General features: G+C 44.0%; 1 protein-coding gene across 1 annotated transcript in view; it reads left to right on the top strand.

Annotated features, from left to right (window-relative positions):
• Positions 1–20,000, top strand: part of LOC134446376 (fibrinogen C domain-containing protein 1-A-like) — a 119,863-nt gene that overhangs the window by 44,021 nt on the left and 55,842 nt on the right. The window contains exons 4-5 of the mRNA XM_063195738.1: positions 1–95; positions 3,313–3,449. The exon at positions 1–95 is cut by the window's left edge and continues 71 nt beyond it. Of these exons, the coding sequence (XP_063051808.1) occupies positions 1–95; positions 3,313–3,449 (232 nt within the window). The remainder of the gene's footprint in view (positions 96–3,312; positions 3,450–20,000) is intronic.

Here is a 20,000-nt window from a genome sequence, read left to right as displayed (position 1 = left end):
GAAGCAGACGGGCAGCATCAAGAGCCGCCTCAAGGCCGACCTGCAGAGGGCGCCCATACGCATCCCACGGCCCAAAGGCTGCGGCAACGGAGAGGGTAAACAACAACAGCAACAACAACAACAACAACAACAACAACAACAACAATAACAACAACAATAACAACAACAGACTACATGACATAAGGGTTGCGTCAATACTCTACCATATGCAAACCCACCTGTAGAAACCATACACATCCCATGGCCCAAAGGTCAGGAGGGTAAACAACAATAACTAGATTGCATTCTCGCAGAAAATGCTGGAAGCGGGCTTGAGATGAGCAGTATTATTTTTGATACCTCTATACCTACATTAAAAACGAACTACTATTGAGAAAACAAAGCTAAAAGAAATGCTGGAATAATCCATCCACCCAGTCAGAAGTTATGGTGCCAAACAATTCAGCCGTCTTGGATTCAGCCATCTTGAAAGTGTTGTAGCTCTGCGGTTTAGGGATATACTAAATGACATACATGCTATTTTAAGTTGGCTAAGGAACACTGCATATGATATAATTTTGAAAATCAACATGGGTCCGAGTGGGATTCGAACTCACTACCTCCACATCTCTAATCCAGCACCATTGCCATTGATACTAAATGACATACATGCTATTTTAAGTTGGCTAACTGGAACACTGCATATGATATAATTTTGAAAATCAACATGGGTCTGGGTGGGATTCGAACCCACAACCTCCGTATCGTTAATCCAGTACCTTTAGCATTGAGCCAAGCAGCTGGCTGTCATAAGCATCCCTGCAAGACAATATCACATTGCATTGAAGAGCTGAACAGTAGAATTCTAGAGTGCGTGCGGGTGCTCGTTAAGAATAGAATGTTGAGAGAATGTGACAGTTGAGATGGAACCCTATATTGGCAGCACCTGTTCTGATTGTCTGTATGGCAGTTAGTATTGTGCTCTAAGGAAGAGGGCAGAATCAAAACAGTTTCTAGTTTTTAGATCGCTGTTATATAAAACTAAAAAGAATTGGCACATGTCCTGCTCACAGGTTGGAGTCATACGTGTGATCCTTCTAACAGTCCTTGTTTGGAGTCACCATTTGGAGACATCTTCTAGAGCTCGCTAACAATGCGTCAACTAAACTTCTAGGTGAAAGTGTTAATAGCAATAATAATAGAAGCAATAATAATAATAACTAGACAGGACTTAGAGATTACTAGAATCGGGCCTTGCTCTGCAAGCCCGCTTAATAAACAGTAATTAGACATTACTATAAGCGTGGTAAGCCCGCTTAATAATAAACTGTACATAGGGATTACTAGAATCGGGCCTTGCTCTGCAAGCTCGCTTAACTAAACAGGACTTAGAGATTACTAGAATCGGGCCTTGCTCTGCAAGCCCGCTTAATAAAATGTACCGCTTAATTACAACAATATATCAACATGTCAACATGACAGTTGGGTTCTGACACTTCAATATTGTGATGCGTCTAGTATTCAAAACAGCACCAACACAAATGCATTACAGAATGCATTTACAGTAATTCTAATTCCAATAAGTCGACAAACACTCAACTCGATCACATGCGTGCTTCCCTGCTTGCCCCGCTAGATGCTAACAAGAAAGAAAATAAGACTACATGCTTCCGGGTGACTTGCGAACTCTATTGCTTTGGAGCATTTCTCGAATCTCTCGCAATTTGCAAAATATAATGTCCATTCTCAAAACAGTTTTAACAAACTGGTGTCACTTCTGATGTCAAATGTTGTTCATATTTGATGAGAAATGTTAATTCAACTTTTTGATCATATAAGACTGGATTAGATATCTATTTAATGTACAAAATGTACGGAAAAATGTACGATTTTATTTTACACAATCAATTGCATGGATTGACAAAAGCATTTGCAATTTGCTAAAAGCAAGCAGAAACTGACTTTTTGACCTGCACAAGTGACAAGATGATGTGACAGTTGAACAAGAACTTTTGATAATTTCCATTCTTATGTGAGAAATGAGCCAAAGCAATTGAGAGAAAGCTGACAGAACAATTGACAGAACCAGAGCATCTTCACTTTACGTGTAAAACTGCTTCCATGGCCCCGTTGGAAATTGTATTTGCCATACCCATTTGGAGGGCAGTGGAAATTGAAGTCTGCATGTCTACACTATCTTGGTCTCAACATTTTGTGCAGCATCACAGCAATTATAGACACACTCTGGCTAATCTGTATCATGAACACAGATGTTTTCTGTTTTCATCATCCTTGACAGCAAAAGCTCTAGGGTTAGGGTTAGGGTTAACCCTACTGAAATGAAAGACTGCAGGGTGTAGTTATGCTTCATACCAGGCTTGTACGAAATTCCGAATGGGAAGAATTTCAATTCAAAATAATGCCATAATATGAACACTAGGTGGTGCCATTACCTTGAATTTCTTTTAATTTAATCTACACCATCCACTGAAAGTACATAGAACACCACCACCTAGTGTTCGTATTATGGCATTACTTTGAATTGAAATTCTTTCCATTCGGAATTTCGTACAAGCCTGCTTCATACTCATAAATGAGAGATCCTAACGGATCATAAATAGATGGGGCCAAAAAATCAAGACATCAAGACATATCCCAAAACACATAACTATTATTTATGAGGAGTCAATCGAACATTAAACAAGAAAAAAGATTGGGTGGATGTGATTTACAAATGGGTGCATGCAATCCCTGGTTGTGGTGGTGGTCTGTAGACTCTACACGTATATATATCTGGAAGCAGCCAATGACAAAAAATATGATCAAAATTGGTCTGTAGTATCTTCACTTTCCACATCCTGAAAAAGGTATGAATGGAAATGTGTCTGAACTGTCCCCTGGTGATTTGATTTCCGAAGACACACGTCAACCCTCTCGGCTGAGATACCTGCCAGCTGCTTTCCAGCAAGTCTGATATGTCTTGACATTTTCATATGTTTTTCTCTTCTGAAAACAAATCATCCTTCTAGCGTAACCTAATTTTACACTTTTTGATCTTCAGCACAGCCTTGGCATCAATAATCTGAGGGCAGCGAAGTTAATTTACTAGTTGGAGGATTTTTTTAATATGAATGCACTTGCGAAGAAAGAAAAACAGTTTTCGCATGAACCAAAATGACATTTTTTAATTCAAATGCCCTTAAAAAACGGAACGTTGTGAAAATGTGGTCTTTATATCCAGCTAGAAATCTCTCTGCTGCTGCCTCTTGTATGCTTATTCACTCTGATTCTAGTGTGTGTAAGAGTGTCTCTGCGTGTGTGTTCGCTCTGTAGGTGCCCGGCCGCGTGACTGCAGTGACATCTATGCCAGTGGGCAGAGGGAGGATGGCCTCTACTCCGTCTTCCCTGTCCACTTCCCTGCCGGCTTTCAGGTCTACTGTGACATGACCACCGACGGGGGAGGATGGACGGTCAGTGTTCCCCTCTGTGCACACACGCGCGCGCACACACACACACACACACACACACACACACACACACACACACACACACACACACACACTACTCTCTGCTCTGTCCACACAGCTGGGTACACACATACACACACACACACACACGACATGACCACCGACAGGGATGATGGCCGATCAATGTTCCTCTCTGTGCACACATGCGCCCGTGCGCGCGCGCGCACACACACACACACACACACACACACACACACACACACACACACACACACACACACACACACACACACACACACACACACACACACACACACACACAAACACATGCAGTGTCATGCTCGCACTCCCATGCTGTCAATCACCCACCCCTTCTGATGAGGACTGCACTGCAGCTTTGCATGCAAACTGTCTGCCATCTTGGGTCAAAGAAACAAACGTCCAGTTGAGAATGTAATGCTGCTGTCTCAAGTTTAGGTGTGATTTGTCTCTTTCAGTTTTGAGAATATGTCTTTTAAGAGGCTGCACACTCAGTCAGCATCTCTACAGCCATGATTTCACTACAATCACTAATCATACTTAGAAGATGGTTAGGACACAAATGGAGCTGGAGGTGAGTAGAAAATGGTGTGAGCAAGCAATCTCATTTCTCCTCGTTTAACACTCGACTTGGTTTTGAGTGCCCTCCAAAGTGAGACACTCCTAGACGACGCCAAAATGAAAAGTTTTAGCAGTCCAAAACTTTCCCCACATATGGGGAGAGCACTTACTGCTACGATAGAAATGGAGATAAACCTCACAATCAGGGAAACTTGTTAAAAGCCTTCATACATAATCATCCTCATTTACTTTCCTGAAATGTATGCCCACTACACAGTATCAGAGGCCATTGAAGCTCCCCTGGTGGATTTCTGCACTGTGAAGATCAGTGTATGTATTGAATGGGAAGTAATACTGTGTGCTACTGTAATGCCAACCTACAGCAAAAGAGTGTGGAACTCAATTCTACTTACTGCATTTTGCAGTTCTCTCATTCCTTGACAGATATCTCTTAGTTGATTGTTATTCCACTACATTCAAAGTCTGCACCTGGCTACCGTCCGATTCAAGACTTACACTTTGGCTTAGATTCAGTCTTCTGTGTTACAGTAGCTGTAGAGATTGTGATCTGTGATTGTGATTGTGAAGGACAGTCGTGGGTAAGCGGTTAGGGCATTAGAAATTTGGTTGCTGGTTCGACTTCTGACCCGCTAGGTTGGTGGGAGGAGTAATTAACCAGTGCTCTGCCCCATCCTCCTTCATGACTGAGGTACCCTGAGCATGTTACCATCTTGCCGCACTGCTCCCTAGGGGCGCCATGGGGGCTGCCCCCTTGCACGGATGAGGCATAAATGCAATTTTGTGCTGTGTCACAATGACAATGGCAGTTGGAGTTTCCCAGTTGGGCTTTCACTTGTGATGCCCTGACTGGCCAGCATGCCATCACTGCGTTCCACTATGAACTTGACCTTTGAACTTGACATTCACTATCCCCTCTGCACTTCCTTGTTCGGAATTACTGCAAAAACTGCAGGGTCCTCTTGGCTCAGAAACAGAAGTTCAGAAGAATGGGCATTTCAGACTGCTCAATAGCCAAGGGTTACAGGGTCTTGGGGCTTTGAGGGAGGAGTAATTATTAGTACCTGTGCAGTTTCCATTACTGTGAGGTGGGATTGTTTAGGGGTGGCGAAGGGGTCATCTTACCCAGTGTCCCACTTTTTACCTATAGTTGCAGACGGTAGCGTGAAAGTGTGTGTGTGTGTGTGTGTGTGTGTGTGTGTGTGTGTGTGTGTGTGTGTGTGTGTGTGTGTGTGTGTGTGTGTGTGTGTGTGTGTGTCTGTGTGTGTGTGTGTGTGTGTGTGTGTGTGTGTGTGTGTGTGTGTGTGTGCGTGCGTGCGTGTATGCGTGCGTGTGTGTGTGTATGCGTGCATGCGTGCATGCAGGCAAGACAGGGTGTCATGGTATTGTTCTAGACTCCAGGCGTAAGGTTAGAAAGGCGACTGGCTCACTGCTTCTCCATTGTGGATCTGGTTGATGAGGTCATAGGTTACAGAATCTGTATTGTGGCTCTACTTCAGAGAGTTAGAGAAGGGCGTGATGATACTGTGACTCCATCTTGGCTCTGAGCTCTGCAGTGGCCCCAGAGGGGAGCAGCTCCTCTGCTACTCAGACAGGCAGGGTCACTGCTGTCACATTCACATCCACATGGACACATGTGCTCAGACCCAGCTTTGTAAAGATGTACTTTATGAGGACATGTACTGTACAGACCAAGGTCCTTGTTTGGATAGACATGATGTTTTCTTTCACAACTACATCTTCTTTCCTGTTCATTTAGTGAGTGATCTCTCTCTCTCCCTCCCTCTCTCTCTCTCTCTCTCTCTTCATGTTACAGTACTTCTCTTTCAATGTTCAACGACTCACATTGTTGTCCTTTTCGTTTCTCTGCTCTTCTTTTCTATGTGTTTTCTCTTCTCTGATTTACTATCATGATCTTCTTCATGGTTATACCTACTTTTTCCTTCTATGCATTTTTATTCTATTCAGCTCTTCCACAGCCACTCCCACAGTAGAGCAGAATGATAGAATAACACATTTAGAAGGAAGGAGCAAAAGGGTAAATATTGTACCTGCTCAAGAGAGGATTCAGAGTCATATTTTTATTTATTTTCTCTCTCTCTCTCTCTCTCTCTCTCTCTCTCTCTCTCTCTCTCTCTCTCTCTCTCTCTCTCTCTCTCTCTCTCTCTCTCTCTCTCTCTCTCTCTCTCTCTCTCTCTGGAATATTGTGTTCAGCATGGGCATCATTTGTATCCGTTGCCATAATCAGGTGTGTAAACATCTGGAGCACAGATGTGCTAACATTACAGATCCATCACACACGCGCACACGCACACGCACACGCACACGCACACGCACACACACACACACACACACACACACACACACACACACACACACACACACACACACACACACACACACACACACACACACACACACACACACACACACACACACACACCTCCCAGGCAAACATTTGGGGAAATATTCTGCATGCAAATACACTATGCACGCACATATACACGCACACACGCACACACGCACACACGCACACACGCGCGCACACACACACACACACATTCACAGGTGCAGTGCGCTCTCTTCCTCCTCTTCCTCCTCTTCCCTGGGCTCCACCATGTCCCACAGCTGTGAGATTAAATATGCCAGTCGTGCTGATGCTGAGATCCAAGACAAGGGCAGGACAACACAACTGCACACACTGATCTCCTCTCTTCTTCCCCACTCCCTCTTTCCTGACTGTATTTCTTTATTTGCTTTCTTTCTGTTTCTTTCTGTCTTTCTTCTGACGACCAAGAGATAGATAGATAGATAGATAGATAGATAGATAGATAGATAGATAGATAGATAGATAGATAGATAGATAGATAGATAGATAGATAGATAGATAGATAGATAGATAGATAGATAGATAGATAGATAGAGTGGTGCTCATATGTTTACACACCCCAGCAGAATATACGCTTTCTTTGCGATGTCTCACAAAATATGAAGGATTTCACAAAACCTTTTTTTTCACTCATTGCTAGTGACTGGCTTAAGACATTTATTAGCAATCTTCTGTGTTTACTCTTTCAAAAGCATGATCACAACCCAAACTACCCAAATGACCCTGTTCAAAAGTTTACATACCCTAGTTTCTGATGCTGAATATGGCACTGTTTAACATCAGGGACTGCTCTAAATTGTTTGTGGTAGTTGTGGATAAGGCTCTTAATTTTCTCAGCTGACAAAACAGCACATATTTCCTGGCAGAGTGGTTGTTTCCTATAATATCTTTGAGTGTCTTGCTGGAACCTCACATTTGTGGTTTCCCCTGAGTGGCTGAATGATGTTGAGATCAGGAGAGTGAGACGGTCGATCAAAAACTTATTTTAATTCTGTGTGTGTGTGTGTGTGTGTGTGTGTGTGTGTGTGTGTGTGTGTGTGTGTGTGTGTGTGTGTGTGTGTGTGTGTGTGTGTGTGTGTGTGTGTGTGTGTGTGTGTGTGTGTGTGTGTGTGTGTGTGTGCGTGCGTGCGTGCGTGCGTGCGTGCGTGCGTGCGTGCGTGCGTGCGTGCGTGCGTGTGTGTGTATGGATAAGGTCATCTTTGCAAAGTGTGACTACAGAGAAACTAATTTTTAGCTGTGTGTGTAAATGTGTATGCGCTCACTACATGTCTGTGTGACTGTGTCCATATATGAGAGGGGGATGCAGTGGTGCATTTGCATCCCCACTTTTGGGTTCCCTAAATGAGGCTTTCTCTTTTACTGCAGACAAATGAGTGGAGTGCAGTAGCAGTAACATTGTTAAGAAATAGAGAATGAAGAAAAAAATGCACCACCACTTTAAAACTCGTTCCGGCGCCCTTGCATCCATGGCCTTGAGCAAGGCGCCTAAATCAACATAGCTCCAGGGACTGGAACCTTTCCACTGTACCTAAGTAACTGCAAGTCTCTTTGGATAAACACATTAGTGACGTGTAATGTAATAAGAAACTCTGGCAGTGGCAGTGGAGTTCTGCAGACAGAAGTACAGCACGAGGAGTCCCTGCTTCTCTGCTTGTGAATAATTGTGTGGGCGCACACGTGTGTGTGTGTGTGTGTGTGTGTGTGTGTGTGTGTGTGTGTGTGCGTGTGCGTGTGCGTGTGCGTGCGCGTGCGTGCGTGCGTGCGTGCGTGCGTGCGTGCGTGCGTGCGTGCGTGCGTGCGTGCGTGCGTGCGTGCGTGCGTCATGTGATTCATTTTACACTTGGTAAATATGCAGTCATAACCTGAGTGGGTGGGTGCTGTCTGTGGTGTGATCTGATGGTGCCAAAGATGTGATTCATTCAGAAACGTTTCTTCCACCTTCTTGACCTCAACATTATGGTAGACGCCTTCAGCCAATGTGCTTCTAGTTATAGTTGGCATGGGAATATGCGTGGGTTTTGCCCTTCACAATATGGCAGCTGTTACCCCATGTAATGTGTCTGCCATATTTAATGCAGACATCACACAAATGATACATCAGATTTGTTTGCCTGTTTTATAATTACACTTGTTTGGCGTGGGAGCTGGCCGTGGTGCTGAAATAATTTAAGTTGGCATCTTAGAAAGCATTGTCTGTACTCCTTAGACGTATCCATACACAGTCAATTTTGTTATGTGAATATAACACTTAGGGACTACAATCAACATACAGGTAACTTAGTGTTAAATTGGATTCTCTAAGAGCTGAATTTACACCTGAGGATGTGAGATCACTGGGGTTCCAAGATACATGTTGCATGGATGAAAAAGATGGGATGGGGAAAAAATCAAAAACACTGTATGTAGATGTTGTAGATTTATTAGTTTTATTTTTTATTTTTACAGAATTCATGCTGCCCATTCACAAGTGTTACATTACATTAATCATCAAATTCTAAGTATTCATAACTACTTGGAAAAGTGGGATCTATTCCTGAAAAGTGGGATCTTTTCCATTGTCCTCCATTTTGAATAACCAGAAATAGATATTTCAGCTGTATACAGCTTACTGTATTTTGGTCAAACTAGTAAATATTAGTTAATGATTTAGTAAATATTCATGAAAATAGGAAAACTGGCAGTAGACAGCACCGTTTCAGTGAGCTGCATAGGTGCAATACCTACTCTGGCCACTATCCTATACAGTGCACCTTTAAAGTAAGGACTCAAGTACATGCGCATAAACTTTTGATAAATCCTCCTCCTGAAATACGTGCATTTCAAAAACAGAATAAGGTGTATTGAGTGTGTTGTTTGAGTTGGAGAGTCTGGAGACTTTGTGGTGGAAGAGACCAAAGTCCTATTGAGCGTGGTGTTTGGCTGTTCTTAAAAACAGTAGCTGTATTGAGTTAGTCTGGAGATTGTGGTAAAAATGTTACCATTGACTGTTGCGGTTGGAAGACAGCAGACAGTCTCTATTTTAACTGTGGTGTTTGATGGACTGTGTGAGTGTGAGTGTGAGTGTGTGTGTGTGTGTGTGTGTGTGTGAGAGAGAGAGAGAGAGAGAGAGAGAGAGAGAGAGAGAGAGAGAGAGAGAGAGAGAGAGAGAGACACAGCCTGAAAAGTGTGTCATCAAGTGGAGTCTGATGGAGCACAGGAGACCCAGCTGAGGCAATTGGACCAGCCAGGAGGAGGCCTCACACACACACACACACACAGATACACACACATGAATACACACACACACACACACACACACACACACACACACACACACACACACACACACACACACACACACACACACACACACACACACACACACACACACACACACACACATATACAGATACACACACATGAATACACACACGCGCACACACACACACACACACACACACACACACACAGCATGTATGGACACGGTCACAGAGACATATAGTGAGCGCATACACATTTAAGATGAAATGAGTTTCTCTGTAGGCACACTTTGCAAAGATGGCCTTATCCATACACACACACACACACACACACACACACACACACACACACACGCACAGGGGCTGATGATTGGCTCTACATGTGCTGAACAGCCTCTCGGTTGGAGAGCAAAATGGGTATCAAGCTGCTTTTCATTCTAACCTGTGAAGTTGGACGATGGGACTCTTGAATTACAGGCCTTTGTATCCAGTGAATATATGAATATGAATATGATTGACAGGAGAGTTGACGAATGCTAACCACCACTAGCACTATACTTCCAACGAGCCATCATCACCATGACAAGGGCTTCAGTTGAATGAGTTTCACATCAAGTTATTGAGATGCTAGGCCTATTTATTTATTTATTTTTTTATTTTTTTAGACTAAACCCAACCACCACCACCCCTTATTGAGATGCTAGGCCTATTTATTTTACGAAGTGTGTCAACACAAACACTTAAGGGATTTAATCATAACGACCAGATCCCCACACAGAGGTTTGGACGTGTCCTTAGGATGACAGAAATGAAGTTAGGCTAACTTTGCTTCAGTAAACTGGTGTATCGTTTCAGAAAATGAATCGGTTTGAGTGGACCCATCTACTGTCAAAGACCGTAAAAAGTGCTCTGTTGTTTACCTGCAGTGCTACCACCAATCTGAACAAACTGGTAGACCAATGTATTACATTAAGAAATGATCAAATATTTGTCAGTCTGTGTAATCTGACGTTGCTTGTGCAGCTTGCTTTCGCTACAGAGCTAGTATACTAGCTTCTTGTTGTTAACGAAATTCCTGTCATGGACAGTCTAGCATAGCACTAGTGACGGTGGGGACCAGCAGGGTAATTTTATGTCAAAACGAAAATAATTTCTGATGTGTTACAAACTCATGATTAAATCACTGTAAAGGCTTCATGAATTATCTTGTCTTTGCACGTTGAGATGGGCTGTGCGTACTATTTAGTCATGATGGATGGGCGACAAAAGCATCCTTTCGAGTTCAGTTGTCTGCCTGCCCTGCCCTGCCCTGCCCCGTTCGTTCTGCTTGAAGATGTGGTCGGAATTGCACAAACCACTCACCCACAAATTCCCGAACAAATTCCCGAACAAATTCACTAAGGTGACTGACAGGTGGTCGTTTTTATTATAATTGGAAGTCACATCTGCCATGTGAAATAGATCATTCCTTTCCACAAGAGATTAAAGCGTGGCTACACGGCCAATTAAGTATTTTCGTATGTCAGCCAGGTCGCCTCATTCTTTAAAGTGTTCATCCCCAACACAAACAGCACTGCATTCGTGCCAATTGTTTACATTTACTGACAGTTTTGGTCCGCTATTGGTATCGGCTGTGGTATTTAAACTTGGTGGCCTGCAGCTTCTCTTGAGCATGTTGTGCTGGGAAATGCACTGCATATCGTTCTCGCTTGACGCTTCGTGTGGATGATGTGGGATAGTTGATGGTTCTTTGGACAAAGCGACATCTGTATGATGTGCCATAACCGTGACGTGCATGTGTTTTGTCTACTCGAGCCTTCTCTACCCGCCCGGCACACCACACCTCATGGCCACGTAACATTGTGTCTGAAATTATCATCTCAGTGGGGTATTCTGTTATTGAGTGCATAATTGTGTGAAGTGTTGCTATAAGCGGTATCCTATTTACAACGCAAACATTTGGATTTTTTACGTAACATCTGAATTTTACATGACCATTAGAGGTGTACCATTCTGCCGATTCTCAGAAATACTCTTCTACATTCTGACCAGCCCTGCTCTCGGGGTCGCCTGGAATCAGCGCCCTATGCAATGGGTCAGCATGCTAAAGCAGCACGGCACTGCTCCACACTGATCCCAGACCTGTCCACCTGTCCACCTGTCCATGTGCTTAGCTGATTGCAAGGGGCTGGAATGGTAATGCAGACCTCTATGGGGAAGGAATGCAGATAGAGACGCATTTATAGTCAATACTCACTGTTCACATTCTCAACCTCTCTGCCTACCTAGCATATGTACATTCTCTCTCTCTCTCTCTCTCTCTCTCTCTCTCTCTCTCTCTCTCTCTCTCTCTCTCTCTCTCTCTCTCTCTCTCTCTCTCTCTCTCTCTCTCTCTGTCTCTCTCTCTGCCACTCTTGTTAACTCTGTCTCACATGCAAGCACACCCACACACACACACCCACACACACACACACACACACACACACACACACACACACACACACACACACACACACACACACACACACACACACACACACACACACACTCACTCACTCACTCACTCACTCACTCACTCACTCACACACACACACACACACACACACACACACACACACACACACACACACACACACACACACACACACACACACACACACACACTCACTCACTCACTCACTCACTCACTCACTCACTCACTCACTCACTCACTCACTCACTCACTCACTCACTCACTCACTCACTCACTCACTCACTCACTCACACACACACACACACACACACACACACACACACACACACACTGACTCACTTTCTCACAAAAATCAACACATGTCTATTTCTATTTTATATTTCCCTTTCCCGATGTTATGATTATTTTATTCACTAAGAGGAAAAGGAATAAAAATGAATATTTGATGAAGTATTGATGGAGCCTCCATAGTGTGCAAAGCACTAAAGTTGAAATGTTGAAATGCTTTTTCTACTCGAGGTTCAATGTAACAGGTCATTTCTGTGAGTATGTGTAGTGTGTGTGCTTGCTTGCATTCGTGTGTGTGTTTAGTATGTATGCAACCTGCTCTGGTTAAATACTCAGAATGTTCTAGACTGTAAAAGCTTGGAAAGTACCTGCTAAACCCCGTGAGGGATTGAAGATCTTCTTGAGTGGCCTTGAAGGACACTTCTTGGAAAAGACTGCACAAACATCTGATATTGTCAATGTGTGTGTGCGTGTGTGTGTGTGTGTGTGTGTGTGTGTGTGTGTGTGTGTGTGTGTGTGTGTGTGTGTGTGTGTGTGTGTGTGTGTGTGTGTGTGTGTGTGTGTGTGTGTGTGTGTGCGTGCGTGCGCGCGGGTGTGTGTGTGTGCGGGTGTTTCTCGGCACGTGTGTGTGTGTGTGTGTTTGTCTGTGTGGCTGTGTGTGTGCATGTCTTTATATCTGTAGGCCTATGTTTGCCCGCTGATGTGTACGTATGTGTGTTCCATCTTGTGTTTTGCTCAGTGGATTGTCCACATGACGTATTTTCTCCAGCTACTGAGATGCCCTGCAGCCAGGTCCCCTGCTACAAAGCACAGCATTGCCTTCTTATTTCTATCTGCCCTATCCTTTTATCATCTTCTCTCTTTCTCTCCTCTCTTCTATTCATCTCCCCTCCATCTTCTCTCCTCCCCAATTCCCTTTCTCTTCTCATTTCACCTCTCTTCCCCTCCTCTCCCATTTTCATCTTTCTCCACCTCCTGCTCTCCCATTTTCCTCCTCCTCTTCTCTCTTCCTCTGCTTCTCCTCCTCTCTTCCCCTCTGCCTCCTGAGTTCAACCATGCCTCTCTGGCAATAGCTGCTTGTTTTTCTTGGCTTAATGTTGGAAGGCATTATGCTTTAATTTATTTGTATAAGGCAGTGGCAGAAGCAGCAGGAGTGCTCCCCGAGCATCCGTTCGGAGAAGGGGGCGATTATGGCATTGATTTTACCCCAGTAGACCTGTGCAGTGGACTGGATCAGAAGAGGAGGAGGAGGAAGGTGATGGAGAAAATGATGAAGATGAGAAGAATGAAGATGAGGAATGTCTGTTTTTCCCATAGACCTGTGCAGATTTAATTCATTTTCATCGGGGTGTGCGATACGGCAAAAATGACAAACCACGATTTTCAATACCTCGATTTGAAAAAAATTTCCAACGAAAAAAAAAAAGAATTTAGGCCTTCAGACTGGAGATATTTTAATGGATATAATAGTAAATTTGCATTTCACAGGTTATATGCACACTTTGCACATTGCTGATTACAACTACTGATTTTATAGAACATACTGTAGGCCCAGCATAGAACTTCAAGTTATTGCAGTCATTGGCCATGGTGATCTAGTCGTATAAGATTTCTCCACTTTGGTAGACTGTCTACGACAGGGGTATCAAACTCATTTTAGTTCAGGGGCCACATGCATCCTATTTGATTTCAAGTGGGCAAATTGCAAATTTCTGCTTCATATTGGAATTAGGAGCATTCACTGTAAATGGCGACCAAAAAAACATTTGTTCTCAAGTATTCAAAACCTGAAATCTCAGACAACTGCAGCAAATTTTGCATCAGATTAGAGATTTACTTCTTATTTTGACATTCTTGTTTTTTTTTCTCTCTCCAACTCTGGGGATGGATTGAACTATCTGGTGGGCCGCATCCAGACCCCCGGACTTATGTTTGACACCCCAGCCTTATGTTAGATCTCTACTCCTTCTTACTCTTCACAATTTAATATCGTCAGATCTTTGGAATCGAAGTTCCTTTAGTTTGCTAAATATTCTGCTTTCTGTGTTGCTTTGTGAGTGAAAATGCTGACTGCCAGCAGTTCTTGTTTGTCATCACTTCCAAGTGTGTGAGTCTATTTTACTGAGATGCTCTTTCTTCTCTCCCCTGACACGTAGGCCTATATTTTTTAAAAAGTTTAAGTTTAAGAGTGCGTGCGTTTGCGGGTGCGTGTGCACATGCATAATTTAGTCTGTGTTCAGCATCTTTGCTTTGTATTTTTGAGCCTGTGTTTTCCCCAAATGTGACAAGTCATCAAGTGATTTTTGTAATTCTTCAAACAAGCTCCCGCCGGCAGATTTGGCAATGTAGATGCCAGGCAGTAGATCATTAAGGTCACAGTGTGTACACACACACACACACACACACACACACACACACACACACACACACACACACACACACACACACACACACACACACACACACACACACACACACACACACACACACACACACACACACACACACACACACACACACACACACACACACACACACACACACACAATCTGAGCTCATTCAAAATACTTTTATCATCATTGAAGTGCTCTTGTCATAAAATATTGTATGCAACAATCGAGGTTTGGTGTGTGCATGCGTGCATGGGTCCGTGTGTGTTGGACCAGAGGATTTTTAGCTTGACCAGTGACTTAATATGCAGACATGACCAATCCGGCCTTATTTTGGTTTTGCCTATTCAGCACTACGCTCCACTACACGCACGCACACACACACACATACACATACACAGGGCTGATAGTATTCAGGCTCCATGCCTGATTTCAGGCTTGACAGAGTTTGCAAAAATAAAAACATTGATAATAATTAGCTGTTAGGTTATTCTTATCTCAGAAAGTGTTACAGGTTCAGGGTTTTCTTCTACTATCAGGCTTGAATAATTGTCATACACAGGCTATTAAATGTTTGAATAATGTGTCAAATTAGGCTTACGTTACGTGACTATGCAGTATCTTGTCGTCGTCGTTAGAGCAGGGGGAAAAGTTCAGGCTCAGGATTTTTTTTCAGTATCACCCCTGCATACACATGCGCGCGCGCGCACACACACACACACACACACACACACACACACACACACACACACACACACTATCTGTACTTTGATCTCACAGCAGGCTAAAGTAGCTGCCAACTTATCGAATTCTCATTTTTGAATCAATACAGTAAAACAGTCCAGAATAACTGCTTCGCCTCAGCACTTGTTTCTCATTACTCTATCATTATATTAGACCAAGATAGTTGAATACTTACAGTTCCTGCTTCTGCTTTTGACTTAACCAGAAAAATAGCCCCAAGTTGTCGACCTGATACTTGTTTTATTGATCAACAAGGCTCAAGACTGAAGTAGTCAACATCCTGTCAACTACTTTTTACAATCGAAAAAAAAGACACAAAAGTAGCCGTCTGCAGACCAAAGCATCCGCCTACTTACAGTACCTCAGGCATTTTCCTTCATCACTACACCAGATGAAAGTAGCTGCCTACCTATCTCCCTCTCTCCCTCTCTCTCTCTCTCTCTCTCTCTCTCTCTCTCTCTCTCTCTCTCTCTCTCTCTCTCGTGAACTCAATCCCATGCATCTCTCCACTTAATCCCGGGCTAGGGGAGGAGATCAGGAGTCAGCAGGTGATCTCTCCTGGACTGCTGCTCTGCTGCTTAACACTGTTTCTCATGAAAAAACTGAAAGAAAAGTCTGCGACACAAAGCTCCCCTTGCTCTTTTTTAATGTGACGTTTCGGGACGTTTCCTGAAATGTCACATTAAAAAAGAGCAATGGGAGCTTGGTGTAGCGGACTTTTCTTTCAGTTTTTTTCATGGTATTTTTGCTGGTCCTGCACCCAGTCTTTTTTGTTTTTTTCTCACTCACTCATCATTACATCCACACTGATAGGAATTTAGACCAAGCCCGCTAAGCTTACTAGATGCCGTCAGATGTGAGGCTGATTTTGATTGCTGTAAACACAATCATTCAAACACAATTGACTTCCATGCACTCAAAATTATAGCTAAAACAAGGGAGTTGAGTGTGACTTCGACTATGACTGTGACACTGATGACGAAGACGGTGACGACTGATGTCGTGACTCAGCTCGTTGACTGCCCCGGCTGATGACCTCGGATGACTGTCCTTGATGTTCCATGGTATCAGAATTCAAATGAGAAATCAAATCACAGTCTTGGGTTTACTTGTAGGTAAATGCCCCCACTGGCTGTTTATCTGGCTGGCTGAGTAAAATCAGCGTGTCCTCAGCATGCTGACTAGGTGTGTACCATATAGACATGTACTATAGGGTGTGAGATCTGACCATAATAAATTGTGAAGAACGAGAACGAGTAGAGGACCCCAACCCTGGTGCTATATATGTGTGCTGTACATAGGTGCAATGTGCTATGTGCTTAGTCAGAGCATCAGAAGAACAAAGGTGGAGGAAAGCGGAACAGAACAAAACAGAACAATGGAATGACTGCTCACATTGCAGGAGTTCTAGAATGGAGCATCAGAGTTGGCACTAAGTAGGCCTTCATTACAGATTTATTTTGCTAATTCAACATAGCCAATTAAATTCAACAACACAATTAGCGTACTGTACTGGTGCTAGCATAATATAGCGTGCTCTGTCTGAGTAATGGGGTGTAATTACACTGTTGGTGTATTTGTTGTGGATTAAAAGGGTGTGTGTAATTGTGCTAGCATGGGGCATGTTCTTTGTCTACTTGCATGTTAGGCAGAATGTTGGAGCTCCTTGGTTTTGTGAAATACATTTCTGGGTTTATGTCTTTGCTGATAAGATGGAGAAGGGAGAGGACGGTATTAGCTGGAAATTACTGAGAACGAAGTATAAACAAATAAAAACCTCAGCACAAGGGAAGAGAGGGCATTAGTTGGAAATTACTGAGAAAGAAGTATAAACAAATAAAATCTCAGCACGTATGTGAACACACACACATGCACACACACACACACACACACACACACACACACACACACACACACACACACACACACACACACACACACACACACACACACACACACACACACACACACACACACACACACCCACACACACACACACACACACACACACACATACACACACACACACACCCAGGGTATTTCTCCAAAGGCAACAACATGAAGGGGAGACCGAAACAGGTTGTAGATTTTAATTGAACAGTATTGTATTAGACAGATAAACAAGCCGTTTAAGCACTAAACACCACTAAGCACTTTAGGGCAGGTACGCCCCATTAGCTACTTATCACTCCTTACTACCACAGCCACTGGAGGACTGGGAGGGACACAAATACACTTACACTGAGCTAGACACACACACACACACACACACACACACACACACACACACACACACACACACACACACACACACACACACACACACACACACACGCACACACACACACACAACCTACAGAGGGAGAGAGAAAGAGAGGGAGAGAGAGATGAGATGAGATGAGATGAGATGAGATGAGATGGCGATTGTTGCGTCCCCCGGAACTTTTTCCCTGCCCGGTGTTCTGTCGAGATGAGTTGCCTCGTCGAGATGAGCGACCGGTAGCCTTACTCGATAGTGGTGTTCTATCGATTTGCGCTGCCTCATCTAAATGAGCTACCTTGATTTTCCGTGGAAGACGTTTCAATCGGCCGTGGTCCACATAGGACTGTTTTAATAACCATTACTTTATTTATTTCACGGACAGGAGTGTGCAATCGTTCGTGTGGAGTTTAATAAGAACGTGCGGCTGCTGACCACTAAAAAATGTGAGCCTCTCGTTTGAGCAAGTTAAGAAACGTGAAAAGATGAAATATTATACAGGACTCGGACTGGAGAAAGTGTTTGGGATCAGGGCCTGCTTACGGGTTGTTTAATGCAGCCATTTGCTGTTGGTTTGGTTTCAATGCGACGTGGGCCTGTCTCGCAAGGCAACATTGCCATATGAAATTATGTGCTATGGGGATAAACAAGCGCGGTTTAGAGATTCCCAGATAGCGTATTGTGGCTTTGTTTTGGCAGATGCCTGTCAATTTATGGGCAACACCTCTTTTAATGACCGGAATCATATTTTCAAAACATCCCCACCAGTGCTTACTTGTAATAGCGCCGCTTGCTCAGATGCATGATCTTTCCTGCCATCTCGAGTTTGTAAACTGCGGTAGCACAATTCCATGGGCAATCACCCACGAAAACCGCCGCGAGGGTGTGCGCATGCGTGCGCATGCTCAGTAGCGAAAAGGATCACATCTCGACGGGTAGCTCATATAGACAGGACACCGGGACAAATTCCCTGTGACAGCTCCCCGCCCCAGGCTGTTCAGCTGATGTAAGTATTCAGTCAGGAAACTCCTTGTCCGTTGCACCTCCTTATTGTGTCCCCAGTGCAACATCAGACCCCTGCAGCCCCTAATGATATTAGTTCCACCCCCTCCTCTTCCATCAGCTCTTCCTCATTGGCTGGCTCTCGAGGCGTCGGGTGAAGCGATTAGTGCTGAGGACAGCCAGAGTTCACAGCAGCCAGAGCCTCACAACACACAACTTTGGACACACACCCACTTTGAAACTTAAACTTTATTACAAACAAGTCCAGTCAAGGCTTTCTTCTCTTGTGACAACTGTCTGTACATATTAGAGATGCACCGGATCCTGATTTTTAGGATCGTAACGGATACCGGATCCACTGCTTAAGATCCTGCCGGATCTGGATCCGGAACCGGATACCGGATCCTACGAAAGGGTTGAAACACATAGCCTACTAGCACACGTGGGCCCTTTTTATTACGTTGGCTCAAACTATTTTTTAGACTCATTGGCTTATTGCCACACTGCCTGCACTGGCCGCTTCCAAAGTTCTTTCACTCCATGCAGCAATTGGGGAGCTCCGCTTGGGCATTGAGGAGAAGCCTGCCAGTCAGATGAGGGAATAGCAGGGGAAGGCGGAAAAGTAATTTCTGTTTTTGTTGTCGCTGCTGTTGTTGTGATTGTTGTTTTTGTCATTTCCAAGTCAAGCTGTGCCACCAGAACCCAAAGAACTGAACATTCTCCAGGAGCTCTCTCCTTATTGTTCCTGCTTGGCACTCACTGTGTGCCAGTAAGGAGGTTCGTTAGCCACAGTAGGAGAGTCATTTCACACTGATTTACCCCCTCCCCGCTGGGGAGCCAGCTCACAGCCAGGAGTGCTGAGTCTGTGTGTGTGTACATGCATGTGGGTGTGTCTCTGTCTATGTGCCTGAGTTATTTGTACATATGTGTGTGTGTGTTTGTGTGTGCAAGAGCTTGCATCTGTGTGTGTCTGTGCATATTTGTGTGTGTGTGTGTGTGTGTGCGTGTGCGTGTGCGTGTGCGTGTGTGTGTGTGTGTGTGTGTGTGTGTGTGTGTGTGTGTTAGTAAATTAATGAGTGTTTCCTCACTGGGCGCTAGAGGGGAGAGACAGGCTGATGATCCGCCTCTGTGTGTTCAGCTGATAAGACTCA

Source organism: Engraulis encrasicolus, chromosome 3 (assembly GCF_034702125.1).
Source record: "Engraulis encrasicolus isolate BLACKSEA-1 chromosome 3, IST_EnEncr_1.0, whole genome shotgun sequence".
Lineage (NCBI taxonomy): Eukaryota > Metazoa > Chordata > Actinopteri > Clupeiformes > Engraulidae > Engraulis > Engraulis encrasicolus.
Note: the sequence above shows the minus strand (reverse complement) of the source record. Positions and strands in the feature narration are given on the sequence as shown.